General features: G+C 40.1%; 1 protein-coding gene across 1 annotated transcript in view; it reads right to left on the bottom strand.

Moving 5' to 3' along the window:
* EFCAB3 (EF-hand calcium binding domain 3) overlaps positions 1-26,262 on the bottom strand; it is a 63,309-nt gene that overhangs the window by 3,744 nt on the left and 33,303 nt on the right. Inside the window, exons 12-17 of the mRNA XM_025999454.2 lie at positions 23,032-23,108; positions 16,622-16,765; positions 14,848-14,919; positions 13,469-13,589; positions 6,730-6,923; positions 6,190-6,374 (exon numbers count right to left, since the gene is read on the bottom strand). Of these exons, the coding sequence (XP_025855239.2) occupies positions 6,190-6,374; positions 6,730-6,923; positions 13,469-13,589; positions 14,848-14,919; positions 16,622-16,765; positions 23,032-23,108 (793 nt within the window). The remainder of the gene's footprint in view (positions 1-6,189; positions 6,375-6,729; positions 6,924-13,468; positions 13,590-14,847; positions 14,920-16,621; positions 16,766-23,031; positions 23,109-26,262) is intronic.

Below are 26,262 nucleotides of genomic sequence, written 5' to 3' on the forward strand. Positions count from 1 at the left end.
CTCTGTCCTGGCCAAATTTTCGAAGCCATCACAAAGCACTGAAAAATGAAGAAGGTGCCCTCCACAGAGTACAACCTCAATTACTTTCCAAACTTCAACTGGGGAACTGGCTGTTTTCCCTGTTCCTGGGCTGCTGAACAATGCTGGTAGAAACTTTCTTCCTTTCTTCTTTCTTTTTCTTTCTTTCTTTCTTTCTTCTTTCTTCTTTATTTTCTCAAAGATTTTATTTTTAAGTAATCTCTACACCCAGTGTGGGGCTTGAACTCACAACCCCGAGATTAAGAGTTGTATGCTCTACTAACTGAGCCAGCCAGGTGCCCCAGATTGCTTTCTTTGAAAACGTGTAGTACCCAGTTTCATCCAGGCCCTTGGGACTGATTGACATTACTTTTCTTCATTGAATGCTCTTAACCCTCTTATAGACATTCATAGCTGTCCTCCTAGTGGCTGCTGGAAAACCAGATCTGAAAAAAAAAAAAAAAAGAAAAAAGAAAAAGAAAACCAGATCTGCACACTCCCTCAGCTAATGATCGTCTCACCAGGACTAGATAACATTAATTCTTTTAACTCTTTTTTGCACCTTAGGATTTCTCCATTGTGTTGCCTGATTTTTCCTCTTTGCTGTTGCTTCTTCTTCTTCTTCTTCTTTTTTTTTTTTTTAAAGATTTTATTTATTTATTCTTGAGAGACAGAGAGAGAGAGGCAGAGACACAGGCAGGAGGAGCAGGCTCCATGCAGGTAGCCTGATGTGGGACTTGATCCCAGGACTCCAGGATTACGCCCTGGGGGGAAGGCAGGCGCTAAACCACTGAGCCACCCAGGTTGCCCTGCTGCCCTGTTGCTTCTTCTTTTTAAAAGATCTTATTTATTTGAGAGAGAGACACAGAGGAAGTGTGCAAGCTTGGGGAGTGGGAGAAGCAAAGGGAGAGAAGCAGATTCCCCACTGAGCAGAGAGTCCAACATAGCACTTGATTCCAGGACCCAGGGGATCATACCTGAGCTGAAGGCAGATGTTTAGCCAACTGAGCCACCCAGGTACCCTTCTGCCCTTGCCTCTTATATGTAAGAGTTTTTCCTGATTTCCAAGGCCCCTGTATCTTTATTAATTCCCCTCCTGGACCATTTCCCTTAGATTTTCCTTGTTCCATGGCTGGCTTCATGGGTGTGTGACCTGTGCAATCCCATAGGATTATGCGCTTAGAAGATCCCTGAATTTGGTTTATTGCTCTGCTGTTGCTGTCTTTAAATTCTTAGTAATTTTTGGAGAAGGGGCCCTAAATTTCCATTTTGCCCCTGGCTCCACAAATTCCGTAGCTAGTCCTGCCCCCTCTTCCATCTTCAGTTTCTCTTCCTTGGGCAGTGGTTGCCAGCTTTGGCTGCATGTTGGAACTTCTAAAAATACTGAAGCCTAAGCCCCATCCCCAGCTCTAATTGGATAGGGTTGTGGCCTGAACACAGGGTTGTTCAAGGTTCTCCTTGGTAGTTCTGTTGTGCAGCCAGGATTGAGAATCACGGCTCGGGAAGCCTGGGTGGCTCAGCTGTTAAGTGTCTGCCTTCGGCTCAGGCTGTTATCCTGGGGTCCCGGGACCGAGTTCCACATCAGGCTCCCTGCACAGAGCCTGCTTCTCCCTCTTCCTCTCTCTCTCTCTCTCTCTCTGTGTGTCTCTCATGAATAAATAAATATATATTTTTTTAAAGGAGAATCATTCTCAGGGCCCTTCTTCCCGGATACTAATGTATTCAAGCTCCCCCTGTCCTGAAACAACTTTTCCTAGATTCTGATTCTGCAATGTTCCATATCTCTTTTCCTTAAACAGATAACATTTTTTTTTTTGTAAAATCAGTTGATTTCCTTTTTTAATTTTTAATTTTTTAAATAAAAGATTTTGTGTTTTTTATGTTTGCTTTATGTTTCTGGAGATGCATGATAAATATCTCCCATTGTGACTATGGATTTACCTATTCACTTTTTTAGCATGCATAATGCCTTTAAAAAGTCTAATCCTTACAATTCTGTTAACTGTCACCTTATCTGTCAATTTGCTAGGTGCATACACGATCAGGATAGTTATATATCTTCCTGATGAGTTAAAAAATTAAATATCATCTTTATCTTTAGTTATGTTTTCCTTAAATTTTACTTTCCCCATTTAATAGATTGATACTGGCTCACTTTGATTTGTATTTGCCTGATGTATCTTTTTCTGTCCTTTTACTTTCAAACTTTCTGTGTTATATTTTAGGTATGTCTCCTTTAAAGAATATATGCCTGAAAATTATTAAAAATCAGTCTTAGTATCCTTTTAGACTTTGAAAGATGATCCATTGTTTGTTTTTCCCTTTTTAATACTTTTTTAAAAACTAGTATATTTTATCTTTTATTGTGATTGCTTATATATTTGGATTTTTCTGCCTATTTTTTTTGTACTTTCTATTATTCCATGTTTTCCCTTTTTTTCTTGTTCTTTCCCCTTCTATTTGAGTTACTCGTTTTAATAATTATTCATTAAATCATTCATGATTCATTTTACTGATTATCCTCACATTTTAAACACTTATTATAACTTTAATGAAATATAGATTTGGCCAATATCCTAAGTCTCTACTCAAACAATAAAATGATCTTGGAAAACTTTAATTCTGAGTACAACCCTCCTCATCTCCCTTGTCACTGTGGTGTATGGTATTTTAGTTCTTGTTGATTAGTACTCCCCAAACCAGTAATTCTTCTTTTTTCTTTCTCCTTTTTTATTATTTTTAAAAAAGACTTATTTATTTATTCATTCAGAGAGAGAGAGAGGCAGAGGAAGAAGAAGCAGGCTCCATGCAGGAAGCCTGACATTGGGACTCGATCCCAGGTCTCCAGGATCACACCCCGGGCTGCAGGTGGCGCTAAACTGCTGCGCCACCAGGGCTGCCCCTCTTTCTCTTTTTAAAAAAAGATTTATTTACTGAGAGAGAGAGAAAAAGAGAGAGTGTAGGGTGGGGAGGGCAGATGGAGAGCGAGCAGACCTCTTGCTGAGCGGACAGCCGAGTTGCAGGGCTCCATCCCAGGACTCTCAGATCATGACCTGAGCCAAAATCAGGAGACGCTTAACCTCCTGGGCCACCCAGGTGATTCTTTAAATTTATTTTTTTAAAACATTTAAAACATATTTATTTCTGAGAGAGAGAGAGAGAGAGAGGCAGAGGGAGAAGCAGGCTCCATGCAGTGAGCCCACATGGGACTCGATCCCAGGTCCCCAGGATCAGGCCCTGGGCTGAAGGCAGCACCAAACCGCTGAGCCACCAGGGCTGCCCAATTCTTTAAATTTAAATAGCCACTGTGGCTACCATTATTGGAAGTCTCAGGCTTAGATTGTGTAGGATTCTGTGAGTTATAGTAAAGATTTTGGCTTTTACTCTGAATGATATGAAAAGCCTTTGGAAAGTTTTGAGTTGATTTTAGTGGAGCCACTTTGGTTGCAGTGTTGAGAATAGACTGCAGAGGACAAAGATAAAAGGGGACCATTTAGGAAGCTATTGACACTTTCTCTGCTGATATGATTAGAGACAATCTTCTAGGTGATAGGGATCGTGAAAGAAAGTACTTGCCTAAATGACCCTTATATTCTGAAGAGATTGACAGTAAACAGATAAGGATCACAGGTGGAGGGCTTAGTGTTGGGAAATAAATTTATATCTTTTTTTTAAAAAAATTTATGATAGTCACAGAGAGAGAGAGGCAGAGACATAGGCAGAGGGAGAAGCAGGCTCCATGCACCAGGAGCCCGATGTGGGATTCGATCCTGGGTGTCCAGGATCGCGCCCTGGGCCAAAGGCAGGCGCTAAACCGCTGTGCCACCCAGGGATCCCGGGAAATAAATTTAAAGGGGAATAAAGTTTCCCTAATGTCCAACTTGTCCATAATATCTGCCTGTGGATATGATGAGTTCATCTGGAGAGATAAAGATCAAGTCTGCTACTGTGATACTCTTCTATTGTATTTTTTATTTTTTTTAAAGATTTATTTATTTATTCATGAGACACAGAGAGAGAGAGAGAGAGGGAGAGAGAGAGAGAGAGAGGCAGAGACACAGAGACACAGGCAGAAGGAGAAGCAGGCTTGCCACAGAGAGCCCGACGTGGAACTTGATCCCAGATTCTGGGATCACGACCTGAAATGAAGGTAGCCCAACTGCTGCACCACCCAGGCGTTCCAAGAGTCTTTATTTTTTTAAAAGTTTTTATTCAAATTCTGGTTAGTTAACATACAGTAACATCAGTTTCATGTGTTCAATATAGTGATTTAACACTTGCATGCAACACCTGGAGCTCATCACAAGTGCCCTCCTTAATCCCCATCACCTATTTAACGTATCCTCCTACCCATCCCCTTCTGGTTACCATCTGTTTGTTCTTCATAGTTAAGAGTCTGTTTCTTCTCTCTTATTTTTCCCCCTTTGTTTCTTAAATTCCACATATAAGTGAAATCATATGGTATTTGTCTTTCTCTGACTGACTTCTTTTCCTTAGCATAATACATTCTAGCTCCATCCACATTGTTGCATAAAGGCAAGATTTCTTTTTTTTTTTTTTTAAGATTTTATTTATTTATTCATAAGAGACATAGAGACACAGGCAGAGGGAGAGGCAGGCTTCATGCAGGAAGCCCGACATGGGACTTGATCCTGGGTCTCCAGGATCACAACCTGGACTGAAGGCAGCGCCAAACCGCTGAGCCACCCGGGCTGCCCCCAAATGGCAAGATTTCATTCTTTTTTATGACTGAGCAATATTCCATTATGTATATGTGTGTGTGTGTGTGTGTGGGTGTGTGTATGAGCTTTCCCTTTTCTCTATATCCTTGCCAACACCTGTTGTTTTCTTCTAGAATCTTTAAAAATTTTTTATTTTACTGTGGTAAGAATACTTAACATGAGATCTATGCTCTTAACCCTTTTTTTTAGGTGTACATTTTGTTAATTACAGGCACAATGTTGTACAGCATATCTCTAGAATTATTCATCTTGCATAACTGAGATTGTATGCCTGCTGATTAGCAACTCCCCATTACCCCCTCATTCCAGCCTTGGAGACTCTTAAACCCTATGCCTGGAAGGCCTTCTAAGAGGTTCTTTTTTTTTTAAAATTTATTATTTATTTATTTATTTATTTATTTATTTATTTATTTATTTATTTATTTTTCTTCTAAGAGGTTCTATTGTGATGTGGACACCACGTGGACTTCTGGAACCCGGAGATGCCTCACAGGGTGGGCTGGTCTCCAGTCAAATCTTGATGTTGTTTTGCAGGCTGGGAGGCCTGTCATAAACCAGGAGTAAGGCCAGAGTTTCCTCAGAGAATTTCTAGAAACCAAGGCATGGTGGCCTGACAGCATAAAACTCAGAGCTTGAAGGAGGCCAGAAGATGTAGCTGGACTATAAGTAGAGTTCTAGTCCAAGGGCAGGGTGGTGCCTCTGTCACAGCATCATTCCACTCAGTTGAGGATCTGGTCCTCTCATCCCATGGTGTCTGGCCCAACCAGGATCTAGAGCCAGTTGAGGGAGCCCAAAATGCAGCTTCTGGCCACTAAGTTGAAGGGAGAGCAGGCATAGGTAGGATTTAAGGAGCTTTTTATTGTTATTCTTATACTCCTCACCTCTATCCCCAAGTGTAAGGTAGTTTTCAGTAAGTTTAACTATTTGTTGAAATTAAATGAAATATTTATACCTGGGCTTAAATTTAGGAGCACAGCTATGGAATCTGGTTTGAAATATAATGACTAAGGGGCACCTTGGTGGTTCAGTGGTTGAGTGTCTGCCTTCAGCTCAGGTTGTGATCTGGGGTCCTGGGATTGAGTCCCACATCAGGCTCCTTGCAGAGAGCCTGCTTCATCTGCCTGTGTCTTTGCCTATGTCTCTGCCTCTCTCTATGTGTCTCTCGTGAATAAATAGAAATCTTGAAATATAATGACTGAAAATGTCATTAAAAATGGGTTGGGGTGACTGGGTGATGGGCAATGAGGGGGGCACTTGGAGGGAGGAGCACCAGGTGTTATGCTATATGTTGGCAAATTGAACTCCAATACAAAAAATTAAAAAAAAATAAATGAAAACCGAAAATCTCAAAAAAGATGTTCTTCTGTTAAATTAGGACTTGAAAACCTAAGTATTTAAATTAAGTAATGTGACATAACCAGCATCTTACCTGTGTTTTCCAATCCCTTTTATGGAAAAAATAGTTCTCAAAGAAGTTCAGCGGCTCTCTTTTCCTTAGCATTTCTAATTTCTGTATGTCTTTGAATGGCTTTCCCATCACCACCCCGTCCACATTAGGAAACAATGGAAAGACGGGTATTTTTGAATATGGGCTACCTGAAGGAGGATTGCACCCTTAAAAAATAAAAACAAAAATGGTATTATGAACAGTGTAGGAATAAATTTACATAGAAGACATGCATGCAGTGCCTGTTTTGCTCTGTGCCTAGTCTTCTCAGTGGCCATGACCCCTTTTTTCACTCTTTTGACCTCCCTCCCCATCCACAGAATCTAGGCTTCATCCAGACTCTAGGCTTCACTTGTATCAGGAGGACTCAGGTGAGGATGTAGATTTGTTTTCAAATGATATCTGTCACTCAGAATAGACTGTGGTTCTGCTTTTATAGCACTTGGCCTCTACTATTTATTTCTGACTAGTAATGTACAGATAAGTCCTTTACAACAATGGGAGAGGACAAATGGTTCTTACTCTTGAGCTCTTCAAGAAATTTAAGTAAATCCTTTTCTCTCATTATTGCAATCCGGGCAGCATTTGCAAAGGCAGCTGTGCTTGAACTTGGAGGTGTGCATATATCTAGTTTAAATCTCCTTTTTCCATAACCCGTAGTGTAGGGGCTCCACGACATTCCTGATGTGGTTTCCTGGAATTTTCTTTGGAAATAGCTAAAAAAAAAATTAATCCATAAAAGAATAAAAAGTGCTGTATAGTCCTACTGAAAAAGTGTCTGTTAGACAAAAAGAAAAAAAAAAAGTCCAGTTGCAAGTTGCATGATGAATATATTTATTTTAAAGTTAATTTGTATATTTGTTCAATATTATTGAATGCTTATTTCTGTGACATTTATAGATTATCTATTAATACTTTGCACAGGCTATTTGGCTAGTTTATATTTCTAGTCTCTGGGCTTTAGTTTCCTTCCTCTGCCCCAAACTCCTCAGTCCTGTCTAGAAAAATATCTATTGATTGTGATCATTGACAAAACCTTAAGTGGTACCAGCTTGAATGCAAATATTAAACATACCTATGATTTTTTTTTTAATTTTATTTATTTATGATAGTCACAGAGAGAGAGAGAGAGAGGCAGAGACACAGGCAGAGGGAGAAGCAGGCCCCATGCACCGGGAGCCCGACGTGGGATTCGATCCCGGGTCTCCAGGATCGCGCCCTGGGCCAAAGGCAGGCGCCAAACCGCTGCGCCACCCAGGGATCCCCATACCTATGATTATATTACTTTATGTTGAGTTTATTTTTTTTAATTTTTTTTAAGATTTTATATATTTATTCATAGAGATGCAGAGAGAGAGGCAGAGACACAGGCAGAGGGAGAAGCAGGCTCCATGCAGGAAGCCCGACGTGGGACTCGATCCAGGGTCTCCAGGATCATGCCCTGGGCTGCAGGCGGCGCTAAACCGCTGCGCCACCGGGGCTGCCCTATGTTGAGTTTAAAATGCAACTTTTAGTTAAAAGAAATCCTATTGCATAGAGTTTGAAAAATAAAAGTATAAAAAAGAAAATATCACCTGTAATCTTACTATTTGGTAAATCACTACTGATTACATTTCTTTGCAGTTGTGTGTGTGTGTATGTGTATGAACATGTGTATAAACAGATCTAGTAGATCTATTGGTATGCATTTATGTTATAAATTCTAAAATTACATCAGGCTATGTATGCTAAAGGACTCTCATTCATAGCACAAACATCCCCAAACATAACATCTGATGTACAGACATGCATGCCTTAAATATTAATGGTAGATCAGATTCCTTCTTGTAGCTAGAATGGTGGATTTCCCTTGCAGCTGTGGTAGAGATCTGGCTGCTGAGAGGGAAGGACTTGTTTCTTACTGACTTGGTGTAGTGGGGCTTCAGTACAAATGTGGAAGACCTCACACTTCTCAGCATGCTGGGCAGAGGAGCATCACTTCTTAATGTCCCAGAGGACAAAATATAACACCTTGGTTTCTCATCATTATGTAGACAGGTTTTTCTTTTATAGCAATGGGATCTGAGATGATGACAGGCAACTTTTTTTTCTCTTTTCTTCTCAGAAAGAGGGAAAGAACTCATTCTAAACTTTGGAGCTGCAGCAGTGGTTTGGTAGATGTGCCAATAGCATTCTGATTGAAGCCTGGATTATTTATTTATTAAAAAAAAAAAAAGATTATTTGAGAGAGCAAGAGAGAGGAAGCACGAGTGGGGGAGGAACAGCGGGAGAGGGAGAATCCAAGCAGACTCTCTGCTGGGAGCAGAGCCCAACACAAGCCTCCATCCCATGACTCTGAGATCATGATCTGAGCCAAAATCAAGAGTTGGATGTCTAATCTACTGAGCCACCCAGGAATTCCTAGCGTTGGCTTATAATCAGAAAATTCCTTCCCTGTCCTTGAAACCAACCATCCCCAGTGCTTTCACTCTTCTCTGAAAACATATTAACACTTAGTGTAATTTAATTCCTACCAGGTCCTTCAAGGTTCACCTTTCCTTCCCCTCCAAGTATCCTCTGCATACTCTACAGGTCTGAGTGTGGTTTGCAGGCCAGCAGCATCGGCAGCACTGGAGACTTGCCAGAAGTGCAAATTTTTTTTTTTTTAAGATTTTATTTATTTATTAGACAGAGAGGACAAGCATGGCGAGTGAGTGGCAGAGGGAGGAGAAGCAGACTTCCTGCTAAATAGGGAGCCCAACATGGAGCTCCATCCCAGGACCCTGAAATCATGACCTGAGCCAAAGGCAGCAGCTTAACCAACTGAGCCAAAATAAGAAACTGACCCCTCAAAATACAAATTCTTGATCCTCACATAAATCTATTGAATCAGAAACCCTAGGATCCAGCAATGTTGAAACAATCACTCCAGATGATCTGATGTGTGCTAGAATTTGAGAACACTGCTGCAGTCTATATTCTCCCCTTCCCTGACACACTAATCTTTGCTCACCGGTTACATACCATGTTGTATTTATAACTAGTGGCTTCCTCCCCTTCTTCTTCCCTTATTTCCTTTTGTGATCTTTCTTTAATAACACAGATTTTCCTGAAATCCCTTTTGGTTCCTGGATGCCTATTCATATTTAAAAGTGAGAGTAAACATTCTTTAAGACCAATTAGAAGCTTTTTGGTATGGTGGGTCGTATTGAGTGGGAACTTCACTGTCAGCTAATTGGGTGGAGCCCAATTAAAGAGATTAAAAAAAAGATTTTATTTATTTGAGAGAGACTGAGTGAGACCAAGAGAGCTTGAGCGGGGTGAGGGGCAGAGGGAGAAGCAGACTCTCCATTGAGCGGGGAGCCTGATGCAGAAACTTGATCCTGAGATTCCCAAGATCATGACCTGAGCAGAAGGCAGAGGCTTAATGGACTGAGCCACCCAGATGCCCTTAAGAGGCCTTTTAATTGTGATTATCCATGGTTTTTGCTCTCTTGGCTAGTCAGTTACCCTGGTGAGGGATTGTCTGATATTTTAATTGAGTGGTATGAATCTAGCTGTCAGCACATTGGGACCTAGGGAAGGGGAAGGTGACTGGTGTGTGTGGGGGCCTCATCATTCAATAAGTGGACTTTCACATAATTCTGGGTTTCCACTCTGATACCTTCATACTTAGTTATGTCTGATATCCCTGAGTCCAAACAATACTTCTGGTACATCTTCTTCAGAAAGGTAATTGTCAAGGCAGTCCCTTGGTTGTGTGGGGTTAGGGAAAAGAATCTAAGGGTCAACCTGCTTCTCATGTTACTTCCATAAGTAACATGCTTCCATGTTACTTTCATAAACATAAACCAGGTTTATGATAAGTAACAGCCAAAATCCTTGTCATAATAAAAACCAGTCTTTCTGTTTCAGGATTCTCCTGCTCCCTACTTTCAGAGGTTGTTGGTGCCTCAGTTCCTGAGCCTGTCAGGTGTTCTATGATGAGAACTGGCTTCTTGACCTTCTCCACAGCAGGTGTTCAGGTGTCAACTTGTTCTGAGCTCACCAGTGGGTAAACAGTCATCCATTTCCTTTTCAGTTTCCCAAATTATGTTGATATCTCTTGTCCAGTGTTTTCCCTAACTGCCCTCTAAAATTCTTTTTTTTTTTAAAGTTTATTTTCTTGAAGATTTTACTGAGAGAGAGAGAGAGAGAGAGAGAGAGAGAGAGAGAGAGAACAAGCAGGGGGAGGGGCAAAGGGAGAGGGATAAGCAGATTCCCCGATGAGTAGGGAGCCCAACCTGAGGCTCTATCCCAGGACCCTGGGGTCATGACCTGAGCTGAAGGGAGACACTTAGTTAATTGAGCCCACCCAGGTGCCCCTCCCTTATGATTTCTTAACTACCATCTTAACTGTCAGATCTAACTCTACCCATTTAGTTCTGACTTCATCTGGCCTCACTTTAGCATTTAATACTGGGGGAAGGTCTATCCTGGTTTGGATTTCTCTGTGGCTCTGGCTTCTTTGACTTCACACTGTCATGGTTCCCTTCATGATGACTAATGTTTTGACTCATATTTCGTTTGCTGACTTCTCTTTTTCTTTCCATTCCATAAGTATGGGAATTGCTCATGGTTCTGTCCTCAGTCCTTTGCTTTTTTCCTCACCCCCTCCCCACCATGGGGATAGAGGGAAGTGCACAGTTAAGAGGTAGGTTTAGGAGGTCAAATAGGATTTCATGATTGGTTGGATGTGGGGATTGACAGAGCAGCAGCAGCAGCTGAGAAGGATGCTGGGTCTTTGGCAATTGGATAAACACAGTGAGACAGTGGAGTCACTCACTGACATTTGGAAGCCAAGTGGAAGAACTAGTAGAAGTGGGGTTGGGTGAGGGAGATTAATTAGGTTTTGACATTTTGAGTTTGAGGTACCTATGGAACTGCCCAGTAAGCAGATGGAACCCTAGAGAGGGATCTGGGCTAGGTATACAGCCTGATCTTCTCTACGCCATGTTCTCCTTGCCTGTCAAACGGGTGTTGGAGCCTACCTCACATGGTTGAAGTAGTGATTAAATGAGGTCATTCAACAGAGGGCTATTGAGTATAAATAATTTTTTCTAGACACTAAGGATATAACAGTGAATAAAACAGACAAAAATAATCCCTGTTCTCATGGAGAGCAGCATGAGAAAATACATAACAAAATAAGTAAGTAAATTATATACTATACTAGAAGGTGATAGTGTGGAAAAAAAGAGAAAGGGAGACAGGGAGTGGTAGGAGGGCTGAATTTTAGATGGGGGGACAGAGAAGTCCCTACTATATGACAGTATTTGAACAAAGACCTGGAGGTAGGGAGATAGTGACTCATGTGGATATCTGGGCAAAGAGCATTCCAGATAGGGGGAGCAGCAAGTGCAAAAGCCTGGAGGTGGGAGCATGTCTGGTCTATTTGAGGAATAGCAAGGAGGCCAGCATGGGTTGAACAGAGTAGCAGGAGATGAAGTCAAAGAGTTCAGAGGTGAGTGCAGATCACCTAGAGGGCCAGTAAGTCATGTAAAGTGTGAGGCTTGTACTCTGAGGGGAATGGAGAGTTTTGAAGGTTTTGAGCAGAGAAACAACATGATCTGATAATGTTTTAAAAGGATCATTTGGTGCTGTACGTGTCAAGACATCAGGTAGGCAGAGGGTGTGCTGAGAATAGATGGTGGAGTGGGCAAGTCATGGAGGTGGGGAGGAGACAGTAATCCACAAAAAAGCTAATGCATGTAAAGTGCACACTCAGCATGCTATGCTCAATAAATGCTATAATCAACTATGGGCATACCTATAAAAATCTAGGATTAACCAACTCAAGATCAGCTTTCTCAGGAATGAATGATTCTTTGCCCCTCATTTGACAATTAATTATGTGATATATTTTGTGTCACTTCACTTCTGCATATTTAGTTATCTACATACTTATGGCTTTTCTCTCAATTTATATTTTAAGTTCCTTACATGCAAATGCTATGTATTAAACACTTGATTTCCTTAGAAACCAGGTTTATGATAAGTAACAGCCAAAATCCTTGTCATAATAAAAACACTAGCTAAGATTTCCTGAGCACTACTGGGTGTGAAAGGCAGTCTAGGGGAATGGATAAGAGCATGGGTTCTAGAATTAGACTGTGCTAAAATCCAGGTGCCATTGCTCCTTGGGCAAGTTACTTAACTACCTGTACTTCAGGTTTTTCATTTGTAAAATGAGGATAATAGTATCCATTAAGGAGGTGAGGATTAAAATAAATAATATATATGTTCTATGACTATTCAGCTAGAATAGTCCACAAAATAATATTTATTGAGCTCTAGGAATATTTATTGAACCACTTCACCTGCATTATCACATATCCCCACAACTGTCCTATAAAGTAGGTATTTTTATTTTTATTATTGTAAGGTAGGTATTATTATTGTTTCCATTTTATAGGTGAGGAAACCAAGGCTGAGAAGTTAAGCAATGTGCCTAATTTGTGTACCAATAGCAGGCATTTAATAAATGCCTTTGAACTGGAATAAAGAGTAGAATTTTATGTACCCTTTGATTCTATATCTGACAGATATAGGATAGCATAGAGAGATTACCCATTGAAGATTCTGAAAACATTCTGTATTTTTAAGTCTAAGAGGGAAAGCAGGATGCTTTGAAAGAGTATGAGCTAAAAGGACTGATAACAGCAATATTAAATATCTATAATACAATGATGAAAATAGATTGAGGAAATTTATCTTTAGTGGTATTTACTGGAATAAAGCACATTTGGGTGTGAGAATGTTTCCTCATCCTCTATTTGCAAGTCCAGTTCTGGCTCAGCTACAGTCCAAAGGCTACTTTGGGAGGTCTGGAATCGCTCTACATTATCCCAGAGTCAAAAGATCTCTTGGGAGCCCCTGGTAGTTCCAGCATGAATGGAAACATCTTCCAAACTAGATTTCCAAGGCCACCCAAAGTCATCCCTGGAAAAGTCTTACTCTTCTTGGATTCTGTAGCCTAGGGTAGGAGAGTCTGAACTTTTTTGGCCATCTTATGCCCTCAGTAGGCCCTGAGATGGTCTGAGGTCTATCTAGTGATTTTGGAGTTAGTAGAGTGGGGGTGAAGGAACAGGTCTCATGTGGCATGTGAGCATTGCCACAGACCCCTTCTCCTTTGTTTTGGAGCATACCCTGTGGACTAGGATGTTAATCAGATGTGACTGCTTTGTAAATATCTTCATAAGTGCTTCTATGAAGGCTGATTTTATCCTTCTTTGCCACTTACCTTACTATTTCCATTATAGCCTTTCTTGGTAAAGCTGAAGTCTCTACAAGCTTTGATAGGATTTCAAACAACAGGATCCCTGGGTTGCCAGCTAAATCTAAACATTTCTCCTTTTCTGGAACTATGAAGGGGAAAAAATTCAAAATGCCTTCTGAAAAAATATCTATCCAAAGAAGTAATAAGCCTTTTACAGTCTTTTTATTTTATTTACAATATTAATACTAATCCAGGTACTAGAAAATTATAGAAAAACATTCAAAATCCATTTCATTTGGTAGAAAGGTAATTTTGATTACTGAATAGACTGATTAATCATTAAAAAATACTTTAGTTCCATGACTTCTAAATAAATATTGACTTATAAGTTAATACATTTAACATAAACACGACCTATGCATTAAGGACTATTGTCTTGTTCTTCTGGGTAAAGGAATTGCTGATAAACATATCTCAGGCTTGCAGGCAAACCCTCATTATTACAGTAGTACTTGAAGCAGTAGCTTCTGCCTCTTTTAAGGACAGTTCACTGCCTATGAATGAATGTATTTTTTTTTAAATTTATTTATTCATGAAAGACACACAGAGAGAAAGGCAGAGGGAGAAGCAGGCTCCAGGCAGGGAACCTGATGTGGGACTCGATCCTGAGACTGCGGATCATGCCCTGAGCCAGGGGTAGATGCTCAACCGCTGAGCCACCCAGGCGTCACGAATGAATGTATTTTCAAAACCATATACAGTATTTGGAATTTGGAATATATTTACCCTAGAAAACATGACACAAATTGTAGTTAGTTTTCCCATGAGGACTGTTAAACTCATAAACAAATCCTCAGAGGACTAATAACAGTATGTTAAGGACACCTCCACCTCATTTATGACCTTGTGTGAGAATATGCTCTTTAACCTCCAGCTGACTCTCCAGTCCTTGTACTGAGGGCAGACTTCATCAGGGTAAGGAGGATATTTTTGGAATAGTGAATGGTCTATACCCCAAATTTGCATGAGAGAGAGCATTTTTCTTTTTCTAAAAAAAAAAAAAATTCATTTGTAAAGAGAGTACCTCCCAAAGTGGCACATGCATTTGGTAAAGAATATTATAAAAGGTGACTGAATTTTTCTACACTATTCTAAGTGTTCCGCATTGGAGGCGAAAAAGCAGTGTCTCCTGCAGAAGGACTTGACACATTTAAGTTAAAATTCTAAACTTGTATCAATTTGCTTAGCAAATATTGTTTTGGAGAAGCAGTAAGACAGTAAATCTCATCCCAGAATATGCCTTCCTCACTTGTCTCCTGATCTGAGGCCTAAATGAATAATGGTTACTATGCAGTGAATTGCAGCCACCCAACCACCATCTGTTCAGTAATATCTCTACTTACCCACAGCTTTAAGGAAGAGGTTCTTATCAGTTAGCACCTTTATAAAGTCTGAGAAATTCACCTTCCCATCTCCTGCAACAGAAATCTAAGGCTCAGAACAAGGACATAAGATGCATTTCAGTAATCAAATTATATATTAAAGAAAAAATAAAAACACCTTGGACTATTCAATAGTTAAAATCAGACAGCATGTTAAAGCTGGAGACTTGCAGGATGCCTGGGTGGCTCAGTGGTTGAGCATCTGTCTGCCTTTGGCTCAGGGAGTGATCCTGGGGTCCTGGGATCGAGTTCTGCATAGGGCTCCCTGCAGGGAGCCTGCTTCTCCCTCTGCCTATATCTCTGCCTCTCTCTCCGTGTCTCTCATGAATGAATGAATAAATAAAATCTTAAAAAAAAAGCTGGAGACTTTCTCAGGGGAGAATTGGTCTTGAAGTGGTTTTAGCACCAGAATTTGAATGACCCACAGCCACCAGAAGCAATGGTGGGAGTATAAACGTCAAACTAGGGGGTTTCAGCCCTGCAGTCCTATCTACTCACTCCTTTCCTAGAGACTTGCCATTTTTTCAAGGAATCCATTCCTGCTTTCCCACTCCATACCCACCTCTGATTATTTCTATTATTTTTTAAAAAAGATTTTATTTATTTATTCATGAGAGACACACACAGAGAGAGGCAGAGATATAGGCACAGGGAGAAGCAGGCTCCATGCAGGGAGCCTGATGCAGGACTCGATCCTGGGACTTCAGGATCATACCCTGGGCCGAAGGCAGGCACTAAACCGCTGAGCCACCCAGGGATCCCCTGATGTTTCTATTATTATAACACCCCAAAATTGTACCCACTCTCCTCTAATGTATAGGCTAGTGCTATTAGAGGCATGTGTGTGTGTTTTGATGCAAGAACAGGAAAATTGGGCAGAGTTAGTAGAAACCAGTGACACCTTAATTAACTGGTGACATTGATTCATAGGTGGAACTTATGCTAATTTAATGAGGCACTGGTAGTTGGGTGGGGAGAGGTGAAAGGAGATAATGCACTGAATATATATTCCATACAACATATCAGCTTGGGCTGTAATCACTAGTCAGTATATTCAAAGGAAGTATCTCAAAGCTTTAAAAATATAAACAAGGGATCCCTGGGTGGCTCAGCAGTTTGGTGCCTGCCTTCAGCCCAGGGTGTGATCCTGGAGTCCCGGGATCAAGTCCCACGTCGGGTTCCCTGCATGGGGCCTGCTTCTCCCTCTGCCTCTCTCTCTCTCTCTCCTCTCTCTCTCTCTGTGTGTGTCTCATGAGTAAATAAATAAAATCTTTTAAAAAATAAGAATATAAACAAAAATGCTGTAGCATTAAAAATTCAATTTAGGTGGCATCTAAGGATTGAAGGAAAATTTGTACTATATGATTCAAACGGAAACAAAGGGCTTAGATTTTCTTGGTAACATGTCAGTTTTGAAATTCTCAATGCCTTTGTATCTGTTATTTCAAGGCACCCTTGGAAATGTATGTCATGACAGGTAATCTGAATTTAATATTGAATGTGACAGTCACTTTTAGTTTCCACACAGGATTTTTCAAAGAATAGTCCATTTTGTAGCATTAATTTGATTTTTTCTGCTTTACTTTGATTTTGTGACTTGTACATATACCTTATTGATACCCTCAAAGGGAAACACATATATGTACCTTTGATAATAAATGAGATTTCTTATGAAAGAAAAAATATATTTATAAAAACCTTTTATGAGAAAAATAATCATAAGTCAAATACTCACGATCAATATCAGCACATCTTAATTCATTATAGACATCACGCTTGGTTAGATTCATTCCCAACTTAGCTAAAGTGCACATCATTCCATGTAAATCAATACAGCCAGTTTTATCCTTGTTAAAGAAGTTGTAGGCATCTTGGAAGGCTGAGGAAATGTAATTAAGTTAGGCAGTTATTCAAGAATAAGTACATATTCTAGTAACTAGGACAGACTATATGGTTGACTGGAGATCATGTTCTGGAAAAGTATTGAGAGAAAAATGCGTACTTAACAGACATTTTTTAAAAAAGATTTTATTTATTTATTTGAAAGAGAGTGTGCATGTATGTGCGTTAGCAGGGGGAAGGGCCAGAGGGAGAGGGAGAACAGGCTCCCCAATGAGCAGGGAGCCCCATATAGGGCTCTGTCCCAGGACTCTGAGGATCATGACCTCAGCCAAAGGCAGACACTTAAACAACTGAGCCACCCAGGCACCCCTTAATAGATATCTCATATAAAGGACAGCATCCTTCCAAGAGATTTGAACTAGAATAAACTACTTGGTGGAAAACCAAATATATTGCTAAAATGGCCTTTGAAAGCTGTCCACACCTTAATTCTTGGAACCTGTGAATGTATTACTTATAGGACAAAATGGACTTTGCAGATATAATTAAGATAAGTCATCCTGGATTACTGAGTGGGCCCAATCTAATCACAGGGTCCCTTAGGCAGCTAGAAGCAAGAGAGATGTGAGAAGGACTTGACTCTGTTGCTGGCTTGAAGATGGAAGGGGCACAGTGATGTGACACACAGAGAGCCAGAGCCTTAAGGAGTGAGAGAGTCTCTTGGCTGATAGCCAGTAAGGAAGTGGCACTTCAGCCCTAGAACTACAAGGAACTAGGTTCCGCCAAGAACCTGAATAAGCTTGAAAGCAGATTTTCCTTCAGAGCCTCTTGATAAGAAATCAGGCTGGCCAGCTCCTTCATTCTGACCTTGCAAGACCCAGAAAAGGGGAACTAGCCGAGCTGGACTTCTGGCCCACAGAACTGTGAGATAATGAATTTGTGTTGTTTTAAGTTGCTAAGTTTGTAGCAATTTGTTGTGGCAGCAACAGAAAATGGATGCACCAAAATGGACCCAAATTATATGTATGTGAATGTGTTGAATAGATTCAAAGGTTTTTTTCAAAGACATACTCAGGGCATTAAATGGAACCAAAGTTAGACATGTATTTTCTAAAATTAGTGAATGAAGAAATTAACCCAGAATAAAGTATATCTCAAATGGCACCAGAATAAAACTTATTTCATATCACATTCAAGTGTTAGCGTCTGTATGTATGAGAGTGATTCATCTTGTGGAGATATAATGATACCTGCCTTAAAACTGTGTGAGTAGGTAACATTTTTCTCCCTTGGTTGAAGGAAGGCTTCTCTAGGGCTGGAGTCATCTCTAACTTGTTTCTAATTTCTCCCAGTATTTCTATCATGTCAGTAGGCATGTACCAGGTGCTGCTTCAGGTGCTTAGGGTACATTAGTGCCCTAAACAGAGATCTTTGCCCTTCTATAAATGAAATGACTAGGTAAGTTGGATAGCACGTTAGAAGGTTAGAAGATGGTGACGCCTGGGGGGCTCAGTGGTTGAGCATCTGCCTTTGGCTCAGGGTGTAATCCTGGAGTCCTGGGATCGAGTTCCACATCGGGTTCCCTGCATGGAGCCTGTTTCTTCCTTTGCCTATGGCTCTGCCTCTCTCTCTCTCTGTGTCTCTCATGAAAAAATAAATAAAATCTTAAAAAAAAAAAAGAAGGTTAGAAGATGTTAAGTGCTCTGGAAAAAAGAAAAAATAATGCAGGTCGAGGGACTTGGCGGTTCCAGGAGTTGGGGGGTAAGTTGCTTGTATTAAATAGGTGAGATCTGAGCAAAGACTTGATGGGGGTGAGGGAGTGGATATCTGGGAGAAGAGAGGACCAGACAGAGGGAAGAGCAAGAGCAAAGGCACAAAGGGGAATGGGCCTGATATGTTCCAGGGACAGCAAAAGGCTAGTGTGGCTGGAGCAGAGTGAGCAACAGGAGAGGAGTTGGAGAGGTCAGAAAGATAATGTGTGTGTGTGTTTGTGTGTGTGCATGCACAGTAACGTTTTTACAATTTTATTTATTTTTTATTTTATTTTAGGTTGGTTTTAGATATAGTTGCAAATTTTACTTTTGGATTGGTTTTAGATATAATTGCAAAGATAGCCCAGAGAATTCCTGTAGATCCCTCACCCAGTTTCCCCTAATGTTAGCATCTTAGAGTACTCTGATTCAATTTATCACATCTAAGAAGCCAACAGTGGTTTAGTGCTATTAACTAAACTTTAGATATTAATCAGATTTATTTAGTTTTTCCCTAAGGCCATTTTTCTTTTCCAGGATCATAGTACATTTAGTTGTTTTATCTTTTTAGCCTCTTTTCTGTAACAGCTTCTCAGGATTTCCTTGTTTTGGAAGACCTTAACAGTTTTGAGGAATATTGTTCAGGTATTTTGTGGAAGTCCCTCAGTTTGGGGTTTTCTAATGTTTTTCTCATGGTTTGCTTGAGATGAGGGATTTTTAGAAAGAAGACCAAAGTGAAGTGCCATTCTCATCATTATATTAAGGTTATGTATTATCAATATGACTTATCACTGATATTTATCTTGATTCCTTGGCTGAGGGAGTGTCTGTTGGGGTCTTCCACTATAAAGTTACTTCCCTCCTTTTCATATTTTACTCTTTGGAGTAAGTCACTAAAGGAAGTCCATACTCAAGGGACCGAGAGTTGGGGACAGGAGATCTAAGTTCTACCTCCTGGAGGAGGTAATATCTACATTCATTATTTGGAATTCTTTTTTTTTTTTTTTTAAGATTTTATTTATTTATTTATTAATGAGAGAGAGAGAGAGAGAGAGAGAGAGAGAGAGAGGGCAGAGACACAGGCAGAGGGAGGAGCAGGATCCATGCCAGAAGCCCGACGTGGGACTCGATCCTGGGACTCCAGGATCATGCCCTGGGCCAAAGGCAGGTGCTGAACCGCTGAGCCACCCAGGGATCCCCTGGAATTCTTTTGTAAGAGAGATTTATCTCTTTTCCATTAAAAAATTCAGTCTCCATTCTGTCAGTAGGGACTTGCAGGTATTTATATTTTATACTTTTAGTTATAATCCAATACTATTTTATTTTTGTTGCCCAAATTGCTCTAGTCTTAACCACTGTGAACCCCCTTTGAGGTTGGCTTCTGCATCCCTTTGAAAAGCTCCTGTGTCCTTTTTTTTTTTTTTTAAGATTTTATTTATTCATGAGAGACAGAGAGAGAGAGAGAGAGAGGCAGAGACACAGGCAGAGAGAGAGAGGGAGAAGCAGGCTCCATGCAGGGAACCCGACACAGGACCGGATCCCAGGACTCCAGGATCACTCCCGGGGCCAAAGGCAGGCACTAAACCGCTGAGCCACCCAGGGATCCCATCCTTTTGTTTTTTGAGAACTTCCTTACTTTGTCATTGTAAGATGTTGCAGGTTTGTCTTGTATATTCCCTACCCAGGCCCTAGAATCAACCATTTATCCAAGCAACTCTGCTTCTTTTATAGGAAAAGGGCATTTAAAGTACTGGGTGGTGGGTATGCTTGTTGCTGTGGGGGTGTTAGTGCTTAAGTCCTTTCAGCAGACAGAGCTAGGAAATATGTGTATGAATGCTGATACACATATATACACATATTTATTTCTTGATTTACCTGTGTGTATTCCTGTGAAGCTAAACATGAGTTCACAGGGGTTCACACTGATGTCTCAAACCTAACCCAGTACTGCTGGTTCACTTTAGCCTTCTCACCCAGTTTCTCTGTAACTTCACACCTTCCCACTCCAACAGTGAGAAACCTGGCTCTCACCGTCCACCGTCCATTTCCTGAGTTATTCCATCCTAGTATACAAGTATAACAATTGTAGAATTTTTAAGCTATACCCCTATGAGAAACAACTGTACTGTCTAGAGTACGTTGTTTATGTATAGTTCCTTTGTGTTTTGTGTTAGAGTTTGTAGTCAAAACACTATTTTCAAAGTCCCGCAGGTCAGTCCTCCCCTTACCGCTCCCTGACTTATGTTTTAGCAAGATCACTCTAGGTGTCATTACGTTTGGGTAGAAGTATGGAGCATCAGGGGGCTGTTGTGGGTGAACAACAATGTATCTCAGATCAGGGTTGTAGCAGAGGTGGTACAAATTGGCTGCTTCTAGATATATTTTAAAGGGAGAGCCAGGGCAGCTTGGGGGGCTTAGCAGTTTAGTGCCGCCTTCCGCCCAGGGCATGATCCTGGAGACGGGGTGGGATTGGGTCCCACGTCGGGCTTCCTGCATGGAACCTGCTTCTGCCTGTGTCTCTGCCTCTCTCTCTGTGTATGTCTCTCATGAATAAATAAAATCTTAAAAAAAAAGAAGCCTCCAATAATTAAAAAAAAAAATAAAGGGAGAGCCAATGAGGTTTCCTGGTGGACTGATCAGTAGGCTGAGACAGAAGAGTCAAGGATGTCTCCAAAACTTTTTCCAGAACAGTCAAAGGAGATGGGGAAGGCTATGGGTAGAGCATATTTTAAGAGTAAAAGGCTGAGGTGAAGGAAGAATAGGGAGTTATTGCTTAGTGGGTGTGGAGGTTCAGTTTGGGAAGATGAAAATGTCTGGAGGTGGATGTGGTGATTGCTATAGAACATACAAATATATTTAATGTGTTGACCTGTACATATACACTTGAAAATGGTTAAAATTGTAATTTTTATGTTATATATATTTAGCTACAATAGAAAAGAGAGTATGAGGAACACATCAGGAGTTCAGTTTTGGACATGTTGATTTTGAGGTGTCTACTAGACATACAATTGGAAATGTTGAGGAGGCAGTCAGAAATGAGCCTGGAGCTGGGGAGAGAGGCTTTGGTTGGACACACATTTGAGAATTGTCAGCATATAGATGATGTTTAGAACCTGTTCCTTCCTGCAGAAACCACATGTAAGGAAGGCTCTTGCCCACTCTTACCCACTCCTTGCCTCCTGAGTGACTCTGGTGCTGCCCCTGTACAGCCCTTCATGGTGTGCTGTGTCTCTTACCTCTAGGGATCTATGAATATAAAACACTTCTTCCTCTTTAACAGTCACATCTGTGTCTGTATGTCTGAAAATACCTGATTAAAATAGATCCTTGGGGGACGCCTGGGGAATCAGTTGGTTGTGTGTCCAACTCTTGGTTGGTTCAGGTAATGATCTCAGGTTAAGATCTCTTTGGTTCAGGTCATGGGATTGAGCCCTGCCTTAGCATGGACTGTGGAGTCTGCTTGAAATTCTCTCCCTCTGTCCCTTCCCCTGCTTACATGCTCTCTCTCTCTCAAATAAAATAAATAAAATCTTAAAAAAATAGATATTGGGAACCTTAAAACAAGCACCAATGTATATTAATGCACGATAGAAACCTTAAAGTTTTAGAAGTTATTATCAAGGTATTTAGCTCAGTTTTACAATGAAAAATGCAATTCTGATTTTGACAATCTCTTGTTTTTAAGCCAGCTTTCCCAGCAATAAACGTGATTCTTTGATTTCTGTTTTGTTTTCAATTGGTTCCAAGCTTGGAGGAGTAAAGCATTAGCCTTCTCAGAACCAAAAACAGCCATGATTAACTTTATTTATTTATTTTCTTTCTTTTCTTTTTTCTAGCGAGTCATGCCTTCCCTTTCCTTTGGGCCTTTGCAGATTCCACTCTTTCTGTCCAGAATACTTCCCTTGCACTATTTGCTTCCTACTCACTATCCAGCCTTCTCTAGGACTCCTCTCTTATCTGACCAATACTAAGTCAGGAGACTATCTTTCATGCTCCCCAAATACTTTATACTTCCTCATAACTTGTGTCATATTGTGATTTAAATGTTTCAGTCTAAAATTCATGGTTTAAAAAAAAATAAAAAATAAAATTCATGGTTTAATGGTCCGGGTTCCCTGAAATAATTCCTATCAGGGCAGTGACAGTGACCATGTCTGATTTGTTACTTGTTATGTTTCCTATGCTTAGTATACTATGGGCTTTAAATAAATATTTGCTGTTTGGATTAATAAACTATAGACAGTATAGCTATTTATACTGCCCCATTACTTGATTTCCATTTGACTTTGCATTTTTTCTTTTGTATACCCACAAGTTCTTAATTGAATAAAAATATTTATCTAGGACTGTCCAAATCCAAGGAAGATGTTTGTTTAAAAGTAATCCCCCTTCCTTTCCACAAATTAGGCACTGAATTAGAACTTTTGCTCTCAAATAGCAGAGTACTACAGAAAACTCTTGAAATCACAGATCTCTCTTAGAGAAAAAGTGATCAGATTTATCAAGGGGTCATTGTTTATGCTTTCATTTGAGGGCTAATTTTCATTACCTTGAATTTGTGAAGTATTCAGCCTCTTTTCTTTGTGTTGTAATTGGCAGGGGAGAGATCCTGGTAAATCTTTATACCTGACAAAAGACATGAAAAGATTTAATACATATATGAAACCAGCAAATATTAGTTCCATTTATCAGTTTTTGTTGACTGGGATGACTGTAAGCATCACAGTGTACCTCCTAAGGGACCTGTTACTGTCACTCGCCAATAGTTACAGGACGGGCAGTGAAAAAATGCTGGCTGCTGAGGTCCATATCTGCCCTATCCCTGTGTTGCCCTTATACCCTTAAAAAATCTGATTTTCTTCATTTTACAAAAGTGGAAACTGAGGCTCAGAGGGATTAAATAACTTGTCCCAAATTGCGCAGATAATAGGTGAAAGTCCTGGGATTCAAATTCAGGTTTATCTGACTCCAAAGGTCAAGGATATAAGCCCTATACTATTCCTATTGCTAGAAATATAAGTTGTTTTAAATTTTTATTTTATTTTATTTTTTTTAAGATTTATTTATTTATTTATATATGATAGACATAGAGAGAGAGAGAGAGAGAGAGACAGACAGACACAGGAGGAAGGAGAAGCAGGCTCCATGCTGGGAGCCCAATGCGGGACTCCATCCCGGGACCCCAGGATCGCGCCCTGGGCCAAAGGCAGGCACCAAACTGCTGAGCCACCCAGGGATCCCCATGTTTTAAATTTTTAAATGGTATAAATAATCTTATGGTGAATATCTTTATACTGAAAGCTTTGTAACTGTAGTTATTTTATGACTTTAACTGCCAAATTGTATTTTTACCAGCATATAAAATAGAGGTAGTATAGCTATACATTATCTCTATGTGTATCAACTATCTATCTATCTATCTATCTATCATCTACCTTTCTAACTTTCTATCTATCATCTGATGCAGAGAGTGCTTCTAAAAGTTTGGAACCTTGGGTGACTTTTCATTTTCTCAGAAAAATAAAATCTGGAAAGAGAGAAAACATATTAATATTCGCAGATAGTTTGTATAGATCTGCAGGAGGTTATTAATTTAGGAACATAAAAATATATTACCTAAAACTGGGTTTGCTTATAATACAGTCATTTAAAAGTAGATTTAAATAATCATGATTTTATAAATTAATTTTACTTAAAATACATTTAGCTTTGATCCTAAGCTAAAAGTTTTATTTTTAAATTTTTTTCTAAGCTTAAAGTTTTAATATGGAATCTTCTGTTTTTATTTCTACAGGAAGCAGTTAAAAAAGTAAAAGGGGAAGAAATACTAAACATGGGTAAATTTAAAAAGTTATGGTTTATGAATTTAGTATCCTCTACAGTCTCCAGTAGGTTCAACTAATTTTTTCTTTCTTTTTTTTTAAGTTTTATTTATTTATTCATGAGAGATACAGAGAGAGGCAGAGACATAGGTAGGGGGAGAAGCAGTCTCCTTGAGGGAAGCCCCATGTGGGACTTTATCCCCCGTCTTTGGGATCACAACCTGAGCCAAAGGCAGATGCTCAATCACTGAGGCACCCAGGTGCCCCCATCAACTCATTTTTAAAGAGGCACCTGGGAAAAAAGGAAGTGATAAGGTCTCAAAATGTACCATTTCTAACTTTTTAGGTGTGGAATTTTACCTTTAATTTTCTCTGCTTTAATAACACTGATTTCTTCTTCTGATATTTCTGTTCTATTATCTGAAAACTTAAGTTGGCCCTTACTCGGATACGGCATTTTATATTTGTTGTGTTTCTAAATAGAAATGAATTTCTTTTGCATGATATAAAAGATGCAGTAGATGGAGAAATATGGATTTCTCAAGAAGCAAGAGGAAAGTAGAAGGCCAGGCAGTGTGTTTTTATTAGTTACATAAAAAAAAGGATACTCTTGGGATGCCTGAGTGGCTCAGCAGTTTAGTGCCTGCCTTCGGCCCAGCGCATGATCCTGGAGTCCCAGGATCGAGTCCCACATCAGGCTCCCTTCATGGAGCCTGCTTCTCCCTCTGCCTATGTCCTTGCATCTCTCTCTCTCTCTGTCTCTTATGAATAAATAAAATATATATATATATTTTAAAAAGGATACTCTTCGCAGAATTTCAAATCTTACCTTGGCTCATGCATGGGAAAGTCTTTTTATTTTATAATGTTTCAAAGATTTGAAGTACCTTAGATTTGGAATGAGCCCAATCTAGCCTCTCATCTCATGGAGGAATTCCCTCTATGTGTGGTATTATCGAGTCTGTGCTTGACTACTTTCCGTGACGAGGATGTCACTAGTTCAAGAGACAGCTTGTAATTCAGGGTAAGGGAACAATGAGATCAAGGGATCTGGCAGCTTTAAGGTTGTCTTACTCACGTCCCTCTAAAAAGGTCGGTAATCTACTTCTGTAGCAGTGGCATAGTCAAGTACAGTAGGAGAAATACACTCAAAATGGCACAGAAAGTGGTTGGTTTGAGAGAGAAGAGAGGCTTTTTTTCTTATGCTGTGATAAAATATAGACCAAGCTCTTTCTTTTGGTCATTCGTGGCTACAGTTTACTGGAATTTGTAATTATCAGACTAAGAAAAAAAGCTATTTTTATTTTTTTTAAAGATTTTATTTATTTATTCATGAGAGACACAGAGAGAGGCAGAGACACAGGCAGAGGGAGAAGCAGGCTGCATGCAGGGAGCCTGACATGGGATTCGATCCTGGGTCTCCAGGATCATGCCCTGGGCTGAAGGCGGCGCTAAACCGCTAAGCCACCCAGGCTGCCCTGAAAAAAGCTATTTTTAATGTCACAGACATATCTCCTTTCCCATTTTTAACGTAAGGTTAGTCACAGCCAATTTACCCAGTTTCATTTTTCTGGCCATGGTTGAGCTACAGACCCTTTCTCTGGACTGACTTGCTTAAGGGATTAGGTCTTCTTTCTGATCCTCTAACTTTATTCTCTGTTAAACTGGCACTCAAAATATCTTAATGTATTACTGACAACTTCTTAAACCCTCTAGGGTAGTCTGTCCTCTTATGCAAAAATTCCCTCTCATTTGAGGGGAACAGGAAAGAGAACTTTTTGTTTCTCCAATCTAAAAGGACATATATTTTTTTCTTTTCATAAAGAATCTTTATCTTTGGGATACCTGGGTGGCTCAGCAGTTGAGCACCTGCCTTCCGCCCAGGGCATGGGATTGGAGTCCCTGAAGTCCTGGGATTGAGTCCCACATTGGGCTCCCTGCAGGGAGCCTGCTTCTCT

The sequence above is a fragment of the Vulpes vulpes genome, chromosome 2, assembly GCF_048418805.1.
Source record: "Vulpes vulpes isolate BD-2025 chromosome 2, VulVul3, whole genome shotgun sequence".
Lineage (NCBI taxonomy): Eukaryota > Metazoa > Chordata > Mammalia > Carnivora > Canidae > Vulpes > Vulpes vulpes.